This window comes from Zeus faber, assembly GCF_960531495.2.
Source record: "Zeus faber genome assembly, chromosome: 7".
Classification (NCBI taxonomy): domain Eukaryota; kingdom Metazoa; phylum Chordata; class Actinopteri; order Zeiformes; family Zeidae; genus Zeus; species Zeus faber.
In genome coordinates, this window is record NC_137203.1 from 15806974 (window position 1) to 15817073 (window position 10100).

The following is a 10100-nucleotide window of genomic DNA, read 5'->3' on the forward strand; positions in this document are numbered from 1 at the left end:
ACAATACTTTTTTTCTTTTCTTTTTGCATTTGGGGGCTGGTCCAGAGATCATATATTATATTGTTGGATGGAAACATTGTTCTTTGTTTTGTGTTTTTTTTTCACCCTGTTCTACATTTAATTGACTTCTGTTTCTCTTTGCCCATATTGGACCATATTTATCCTCTACGACGACGTGTTCCAACATCTGGCTTGTGTTGATGGTGTGAATTGCATAGAATTCAATTTTTTTTGTGTGTGCTTGTGACATTAGCGCCGTGTTATTTAATCATGTGAAGAAGTAAACTTGTTGATTTTTAGTGTGGCAGTTGTATGTATGTACTTATTTTAAGCATGAAATGCTGAAACCCTCGCAAGATTTTCAGCAAGTAGCTTAGTTTAGGAAATGCATCGTACCGTCAGTAAAATACTTTTAGACGATATATTTAACATTTAACTGTGCCCTTTACAGCCAAGTTAACTAACTGCAGCGATTACTGATTATTTGTTTCCTGTGCTGTTCTTTTTGGTCCTTTCTACTTTTTTCAGTCCAACACTGTTCCGCTGTTTCAGTTCCAATGGTTTGGTCTCCCATCTCCAGGATGTGAGACAATGATTTATTTTGTCCAGTACTATGAATTTGTTTCTTTTCTTGGGGACTTAATTTCCAATTTCCACATTTGTAGGAAATTGCGATTGATAAGTTTTATTTTCATAACCACTGCAGGGCAGTATATACGTAGCTAGAGGATACTCACTACAAATACACTTTACACACTCCATTAACCAAAATGGTTTTGAACATTTAAATTAAATAGTAGTGCTATAATTCTTTTTGCATATTCAATTTTGCGCTGATGGCTTCCTGCTGTACAGTCTAGATGATCGGAACCAGCATAGAGGGCAGGTTCCCACCGCTATGAGGAGAGATTCAACCATTTCCCTTAAAGGTTTTCAAAAACTATCATTAGGATTCACGCAGCTTCAAACTACAGAAAACATCACCATGCTTGCATAACCTGGTTTGCATAGTGCACCGTCCAGTCAGTGTTTTGTTCCAGACAGGTGTGATGATCCTGTCAAGTGGTAAATTCAACTGATGCTCTTTAATTTTACCTCTCCAAGTGGTAAATTCAACTGATTCTCTTTAATTTGGCATGGAAATAGAAGTTGGTGGGATTAAAAATGCCTTTTTAACATTGATATCTTCTGAAGAGTAATAACATTTGATGCCATTCAGTCATTATTGATGGAATATTGTGTCATTTTTGAGGTAATCACTGGGTCAAGATCATTCCGGTGCCACTAAACCAGTGATTTTTATTTTATTTTTTTTATCTCTCTCAGGAACCTTGCTGAATTTTTATTTTTGTTTGTTTGTTTCCAGTGCTGTTGACTCAAAGAAACTTGAGACCAAATTGATTCTAACGAGCACCTATACCGTAGGTCCATATCAATATCAATAGTACTTACTGTTTTATGTGTTAGTCCGGCTCACCTCCAGCATTTCATGTACTTGCATATTGGCCTTGCTTACTTATACAAACATTGGTGTGAAAACTAAAGGTGAATCTGAATATATGTATTAAGAGGTGTTTATCGAAAGTGTTATAAAGATGATACATATTTCAATGCACAATGGGTTTTTGTCAACGCCCACTCGGCGCGCTTCTCTCCGACTTGGTTCTATTGCACCTCTACGTATCCTGAACGTTTCCTTCTATTGTTTTGAACTTACTCTTGAATGTGCTGTGCCAATAATCATTTGTTCTCTTTCATTGAGGGCAAGTTATTGTGTCATTGATTATTTTATTTTTATTTTTCACTCATTCTGCTTAATGAAACCGGACTTATTTGTGTATCTCGGGTTTTAAACGTTGGGGGGGCTCCACGCGGGCCTGCCTGCTGTGCGCGGAGTGTGTTCTGTGTCGGAATCTTGTGTGTGGGAGACGAGTGGTTTTGGGCAGTTATCTTGTGAAAATGAGGTCCAGATGTGAATGAATTAAAAAAAGTATCACCACATTATTTCTCGCTTGGTTTGTGTTTTAACGCCGGAAAAATCTAAATTCGATTCCCTGGTATGAACAAAAGACACAGCCTAAATCCTGTGGAATTAATAGAAGTGCCGTATCTTTTTTTGATTATAGTGTTGTAGTAAGTCATAACATGAAACTAATGAAAGCTACATAACTGATGTTAATGCAGATAAGGTGAAAAGGATTCCACTCACATAAAAAAATATTAGAAATCTGTTTATTTTCTTCACTTTAGTGTAACAAATAGAAGACGATCACGTTATTTAATATGTTAAGCTTATATAGAAGACATTAAGAGACAAATTACCTGAGTGTTAGTAGTCCTCCCAAAAAGGGTTGCATTACAATTTGTTTTAAGAAAAATATTTGCTTTTATCTCAAGTGCTCAAGCTTCTGATCTACATGGATGGAAGTACAATAAGTACGTCTGCTTGTACGTTTGAAATAGTACTACATGAGTTATTCAAACTAGGGCTGAGTCAAGATGTCATCTAGAGTCATTTGCTTCTACATCTGCATGTAAATGACTTCTATTTAATCCATTTCCTTTAACTCTGAGTGGACATGAGACTTTTAAGTTACACTATTGAATGATTAAAAGTTTGAGACAACATTGATGTATGAACAAAAATGTCATTGGAATGAATTTGTGAAAGTATCTCACCACTTTATGGTTGTCCGGTGAATTCTCTGCTGTTGCACTTCCAGCTGTTTACACGGTGAATAAACCTTAAATTTGTCATTTTCCCCCTCCGGTTAATGAGAGCATATTTTACAGTTTGTTAGAACTTAGATTGACTTTGGTAAGAGTGAGCAGCAGGTCAGGATAAACTATCCTAACTCTTTCCTTAATTATGAATAATAAGAATTGTCATTTTCTTTCAGAACGAACATTTTAGTGCTTTAGTAAAAGGATGAATTAAGAAATGTGTTGCAATTTAACGTTGTTTACTCACCTTGTAAGCGACTAGAGAATCGCACACAGTGCTCCTTTACATAAATAAAAAGTTGTTTCTCGTCTAGCTTTACTTGCTACCGACAGTTATTTACCCTGTTTCTGCCAGGTCTCCAGTAATGATCATCCTAAAATTAAAAGTGAACTCTACAATGGAGGGCTCATTATAAAGATGGCACCATCCCTTGTGCCGCTCATTATCGCCTGTGCTTAATGACGCTGGTGGAAGTGGGACTGCGACCTACATGCACGTCGTGACCTTTGACCTGTGCCCCATCCCGTCGCTCACCTCTGGGTTACCCGTAACCGGGTCCAACAACTCAGAAATCCTTCTCATGAGATCTGCAAAAATAAAAAGAGTTGCTGACGCGTCGTCCACAGAACCAGAGAGCCGCCCTTCTTCGGCTCCGGTTCGGGTGAGTTCGTCCCAACGTTGGGTTTTGGCTCCATTTTTTGTCTTAGAACCGTGCCACCACCTTAGTGTCTAATCCCGGGGTTCCGCCCGGACCCGGTCCGGACCCGTGGGCCTGACCGGGTCCCTGGTCCAGCTGGATGACGTGAACTCCGGTGTTGAAGCTGGCACACAGCAGGTTGGTGGGGTCACTGGGAGCCAGAGAGACCAGGGGTCCGGCTCCGTCCAGGGTCAGCGTCCCCAAACAGACTGGAGGGAGGGAGAGGGAGAGGGCGATCAAGTCAAGCGAGAGAGAGATTTCTGTTTTAATGCTGATTGTTTCATGGTTTATTTTATGCGGTTTCCTTGTCGGTGTGTAAGTATGTACCAGCGGTGTTCTGGTCCCAGATCTTGACGGAGCCGTCGTGGGAGGAGGTGGCCACCCTGGGGAGGCCGTTGTGAGGCGTGGGGAGGAACATGCAGCAGGCCGTGGTCTGGAGGTGCCCTCGGTACTCCACTACTTTACAGCCCGGCTGACGCAGGTCCCACAGCTACAAACACACACACACACATAGAGCAAATACAGCACACATCATGCTGATAGACACACAGGTACACAAAAGGCAGTTTAGTGACGCATGACCCGCTAACGATTCATTCACAGCAAACACATCTTTTAAATGACCCGGGAATGAGTTAGGAGTCAGTCCGGCAAAAGAGTTTGGCGAGCGTCGCAAACTAATAACTGAGGATTCAGTTCGTGGGGTCATTAAAAAAGGCCAAGGTCAAGGCTTTTGGCATAGTTCATATTTAATGTTTACACATTGTATTCCCCGAAAAATAAATAATTTGGACAGAACGAAACGATTCTTGTGAGAATTCCATTCACAACTCAAGAGCCGAACCGAGTCTGCTGACTCGTTCACCTTTCAGGAAGTGCTCCCTCGCTCAGCGTGCGTTACAAACGACTGAATCAAAACTCATCAAGAGTCTGAAAAATTATCTTTACAAAACTCTTTTTACAGAGTGAATCGTCAAGAGCCTTTCATCACTGGTATAAATGACATGTCACAACATTGAGACAAAATGCTGATGCTTTTTTTTTTTTTTTTTGGCTTATTCATTTTCACATCAAAAATATAAATTTCTCAATATTGTATAAAAACGGACAAAAGAAAAAATTACAAATGATATACAGTGAATTTAAACTTTTTTTTTGTTTGTTTTTAATAGCTCCAAACCCAGAACTCCTCTTCCTCCAGTCTCACCGTGGCCTCGCAGCCCTGGCCTCCGAAGCCGTTGCTGCTGGACACCAGGTAGTTCCCACTGGGGGAAACGTCACAGTGGGTCTGGATATACTGTTTGGCTGGAAACGTGTTGGTCACCTGCCACGTACGGCTGTCCCAGACCCTGCGTTTATACACGCATTATTGCATCCATTCACGCACGCACGCACATATACACACACACACACATTTCATCCATTCGGTCAAATATGTGCAAATCATACACAGAAATAAAAAGAACCTCTCAGCATTCCATTTGAAAGGGCTGAAGTTCCATTGCTTTAACCAATAATTACAGCACAACTGAGTTACTTTGACAAAAATGTGTGGATTATTTTTTTAAATAAGAAAAAAAGGTAAATAAGGACAACATTTAGAACCTAAAAATATCAACTATCATCAGGAAAATGCTCATGGGGTAGCGTAAAATGTGTGTGCTGAAGGGGCTAAAACTAACCTTGACGCTGACCAGGTCCATTTAATAACAAGTACAGCAAGCTGAAAACTTGGATCTATTCTGTGTTAGTTTGCTGAGTTTAACCTTTCCAGTCTGATGAAGATGGAGTGCAGTGTCGTGGGTAATTCTTTCTCTACCTGATGGTTTTATCCTCTGAAGTCTGCACCACAGAAGAGCTGGCCGGGACCCAGCACACATGAGTCACCTGGAGAAACGGCACGGAGAGAACGAAACAATGGTGGAATGACCAGCGACTTATCAATGTTTTTTGTTTGGTTTCGCTTTCCAAATTAGGTGCAGACACGCGCACACACACACACACACACACACACACACACACACACACACACACACACACATAGTGCTTCTTACCAGGTTTCTGGAGATGTTATGTCTATGTTCACACTCCCCGGACTCTATGTCCCACAGACACATCCAGTTGTCCCGGGAACCGCTGCACAGCTTCCTCCCATCTGCACAGGACCAAACCACAAAAATAATGATGCGGTGTGTGTGTGTGTGTGTGTGTGTGTGTGCGCGCGCGCGCGTGCGTGCGCGTGCGTGTCTGCACATACCAGGGCCGACAGCCAGTCCGTTGACCACCAGCTCATGTCCACAGAACTCCTGGATGGGTTCGTCTCCCTGGTTCAGGTCCCACATCAGAACGCTCTTGTCCCGCGAAGCGCTGAAGATCCAGGTGCTGCCGGGGTAGCACAGGACCTGGGAGAGAGGAGAGGAAAGGAGATTGGATACGGAAATATATTTAATAACTCTTATTTAATAAACAACGGTGAGCAACCCCGTTCCTCCACAAATATACAGTAGTGGACAAAATACCATAAACACCCAGAAGCAAATGAACATCGGGGACCTAATAAGCAGTAGGAGCACACATTGAGGCACTGCAGCATTCTTCAAGGTGTAATTGTGATTTAAGTACTAATTACATAAATGTAAACTCCTTTTTTTTGTGCGGCCATTATTTTGTCCACATCCTGTTTCCATACACACACAGTGATGACGTTACCTTGGTAACCTCTCGGTTGTGACCCTGGAAGGACTGGCACATCCGGCCCTGTTTCCAGTCATACACCACCACAGCCTGCATGGTGTCATACACACACATAGAAAACAAGAACACATTAGATGTATTATTACTATTCTACATAATAGGATATTTAATTTGTATCTGGACTTTGTGTTTTGTATTTTTTATTTTTTTTTGTCAGATCACCTAGACGAATACCAGAACCACTTGATGTATTTTAACATTGATTCAGGTGTTTGTATGCCGACTCTCCGTCTTAAAAGTTTTCGTCCACTATCTTGGAAGTTTTTAATTACTTGAGTGGTGGCTTGTTTTCCCTACCTGGTCGCTGCCTCCGGACACACACAGGTCTGAGCTGAGGTTGGTGACGGTGTTGATGGATCCTTGATGAGCTGGTTCATACTGCACCACCTGACTGTCACACGTGTTGTCCAGCTCGCTGCCCTGGGACGCCCTGCAAAGGGACGCCACCAGCGGAAGCACAGGGGTGAACCAATCCACAGATGTCTGTATTATGTCTAGATTTACTATTTATTCAATACATACTCATGTTTGTTATTTAAAGGCATACATGACAATTAAAACTCTTCACCAAGTTGCTATGCTACAGATATTCGCCAGTTAATGGAGAAGTTAATGAATACTGCCATAATGCTTTATTTCTTATTGAGCAGATACATTTTTGGCTGAGCTGATTATTCCGCTTGTCTCAAAACAGGTTCTTGTCCATGCTGCCGCCTTCAAATAAGAGAATTCTTATAAGCACTAATTCAAAAAATCCCATTCATTTTGGTAGCATTTTCGATGGACACAGGTCCAGCAGACATTAACAAAACGTAATAAGTTAAACTTATATATAATAATACCCAAATAATAACCTTGCATATTCACGGTGTTCAGGAAGTGGAGCGCGCTTTCCTTACCTGTACAGGTCAGATCTCTTTCTGAACTTGCTCTGTAGTTTCCCCATGTCGGCCTTGGAAGCCTGGGTGCACAGAGGGAAATCACACCAAATACAGTGTTTATTTGGGATGGTTACAGATCTGCATCAAGTGAAGATGGTGCAGAAGATGGAGATGATGCATTGGTCTGACTTCCAGAACTACAATGAAAAGGTTTTGTAACATACAGTCGGCCAAAGAGGAAGAGGTTAGGGACTCAACGCCAATTGACCAGTAATAATAATAATAATAATAAATATAGCTGCAGGCAGCAATGCACAGGGTCAATGTAGGTCGCGGCGATTGCACCAATGCGAAAACAAGCCTCAAACTCGCGAACATTTCACAACTTCACCCCTGCTTTTTTCGTTGAAAAAGTCATCAAAATCCAGAAAAATCTGAAATATAAATTTGTGTTTTAATAATCTAACCCGAGATAAGCCTACGCTGTCCCTGTAAGAGCTTAAGTCGTCCCTTGATGACGCGAACTCTCTCCCGCGAACTCTCTGCTGCGTTAGACAGCGGGAGGAGTGACCAAGGCAGCCGTGGTGGGGATCTCTCTTTTGCGACCCTACACGGGGCATTTGCGTGCTAACGGGTGTGCGACCAGACCAGACTTTGATTAAGTACACACCCCCGAACCCCAGCCGTTGCGGGGCGCCGCAGACCTCCACGCAGATCCTGGAACGCAGCATCACCTGCTGCTGTCTCCCGTCTCGACCCAACGCAGATCCTGCGCGGAGACCCCCCCCCACCCCCAGAGCCATACTCTGCACATATATACCATATTGGATGATGATGTCACAAAGCGCTCTGCTCCACAACTCTCCACCAGCCCCGGTCCCTTCGCGCTGCTGCTTTCGGTACCTCGGCTCCAGAAACTTTACTAACTACTCCTACTGATATGGTCCGATGTGGATCGAACTTAGACCACAGCATGTGTGGACTGCCCTCCACACAAATCGTATTCATTGGTGTCCGTGGTTTCGTCGGTTTCTGGGCGCCCGACACTATGACCGGTGATAATGGGTAGAAGAATAAGAATCAGAACAAAAATAGGGGCAATAATAACGGTATTTAATAATGATTACATCATATACAATAACTATATAACTACACAGTAATTATAACAACCCCACTATATTCATCATCATTTATATTTATACCCAGTTAATACTTGCATACTTGCCAGTCAGCCCACCATAGCCTTTTGGTAATTTACCTTTATCTAGTGCGTAAAGCACAACTTGTGTAATCGACTTTTTTTTTACTGAGCATTCTTTTTTTTTGTGCGATTCGTCTGTCCGCACTACAATGCACCAACCCTTACCGATACACATTTCTTGCAACTGAAAATGAGACAGATTCCGATTCTGAACGATGCCAAATCTACATGGGCAATAAAAGTATCTGTCAGTTTTCTCACTTCGAAAGCAAAAGCTGGCATTGTTTATTTATCATAGTTTGATCAAATCCAGCCCATACACGCGAACGCACACCGTGCAAAGAACGTCCAAACTGCGGGCAACAGCAGCATTTGAAATAATACACAATGAGGTTAATATCTAAATGGGTTGTGATTAAGATGAATGCTGTTGTTGTCCCGGCTCTTGCGTAATTATCCAAAACGCGTTAGCGTCACACCGTGCGTGCGGGTCGGCCCGGGCCAGCGTGCGCCGCGAGATCTGGGACGTGCGAGTGCGCCCCCGCCCTTGCCCGCAAAATAATTGGCAGGAAAGGGAAGGTCAAAATCCTATTAGAGCGGCATCATTAATGTCACAAGGAATTAGTGACACACGCACGCACGCACGCACGCACACACACACACACACACACTCCTGCTAGTCCTGCCGCCTGTTAGCGGGCTGTCCTTACACAAATGAGCCAGTTAGAATAGTTTATTTGCAATAAATACGAAAGAAAACACGCGGCGCCCCCCGTCATCGCCAGCCCAAGTCTTCCTACCTGTCACCGGCAGGGGGCGTGGTCGCGGGGATGCTAACGCTGATTAGCTGGCATGCTAACTAATCTCGCTTTATCTTTCATGCCACGGGAGCCGGGTGAAGAAAAGGCGGCGCGGCGCGCGGCCCGAGGGCGTCGGCCCCGGCGGCGTCATGGTCCGGCGGCCGGCGTCCGTGCGGGAGCTGCCATGGGCGCGGGGATCCCGTTCGGCTCGGCCCGAAGACGGAGCGGAGGACGACGGGCGCCTCCTCTCCTTAGCGACGCGTCGCGGTAACCAGGCGAGTGGATGGGGCCACGTGACGAGCCCAACCGGACGCGCCGAGGCGGACGTCGCCTTCAAGGTAAAAGTTGCCCCCCCCCCCCCCCCCCCCCCCCGTGCGCCCATCGCTCGTCGATCACAATTTGTTCAAGTCGTCCCCCGTCGACTCGTGACACGTGTGTCATTGTCGAGAAAACACAGGATCGACCAGGAAACATATTTTAATGAGTTACGAGACGATTCTTCTTTATAGTTGGATTGACGTGAGGAATGCACGCCACGGCTGAAAGCTTTTAAGAAAAAACGAACTATGCAGAAGCAGTATAAAAACAAACATGGGTAATGTCCGAAAACACGGACTATTTTTTTGTTGTCGCCGGTTTTTGTGCATTTTCTTTTTCATTGTTTTACAGCTACGTCACGTTGATTACGCAACAAACAAAAAATCACGAAGAAAACCCCAAACCCCCAATTTTGGGCCCCAACGGGATGTAGTTGAAAAGCCCCCGTCCCCAGTGACCCGAACATATATTACTGTATAATTGCCCATGCAAACACTGAACCACGGGGTGGGAGTTAGAAGCCGTGATTTATGCACAAATAAAATCAAAATACAAAGTAAAGGCCAATGGACTGTTAAGATTAGTATTATTTGCTGATTTACAAGCTGATCTTATGAGCTGTACCTACATTATTTTCAATCAATACTTTTCTTAACCCCATTCCCTTTTTTTTTTTTTTTTTTTTTAGTGATCATATTTAAATCACAAGATCATGAATTTGTAC

At 43.5% G+C, this 10100-nt stretch overlaps 1 protein-coding gene across 1 annotated transcript; it reads right to left on the minus strand.

Moving 5' to 3' along the window:
- Nucleotides 1-2910: 2910 nt before the first annotated feature.
- Nucleotides 2911-7134, minus strand: wdr31 (WD repeat domain 31). The gene is made up of 9 exons (XM_080004045.1): nt 7076-7134; nt 6474-6606; nt 6132-6206; nt 5680-5824; nt 5477-5577; nt 5242-5309; nt 4630-4771; nt 3750-3912; nt 2911-3631 (listed from the first exon to the last, which is right to left on the minus strand). The coding sequence occupies exons 1-9, from the start codon at nt 7120-7122 to the stop codon at nt 3429-3431; spliced, it is 1077 nt and encodes a 358-aa protein (XP_079860171.1). The 5' UTR covers nt 7123-7134; the 3' UTR covers nt 2911-3428.
- Between the last annotated feature and the right edge of the window lie 2966 nt (nt 7135-10100).

Excerpts from the sequence above, each read along its gene's own strand:
- wdr31 (XM_080004045.1), bottom strand. The coding sequence starts at position 7,122 with ATGGGGAAACTACAGAGCAAGTTCAGAAAGAGATCTGACCTGTACAG. Across the intron at positions 5,310-5,476 it reads ATAACATCTCCAGAAACCTG|GTGACTCATGTGTGCTGGGT; the intron begins GTAAGAAGCACT and ends CCGTTTCTCCAG. Across the intron at positions 3,632-3,749 it reads CTGGGACCAGAACACCGCTG|TCTGTTTGGGGACGCTGACC; the intron begins GTACATACTTAC and ends CCCTCCCTCCAG.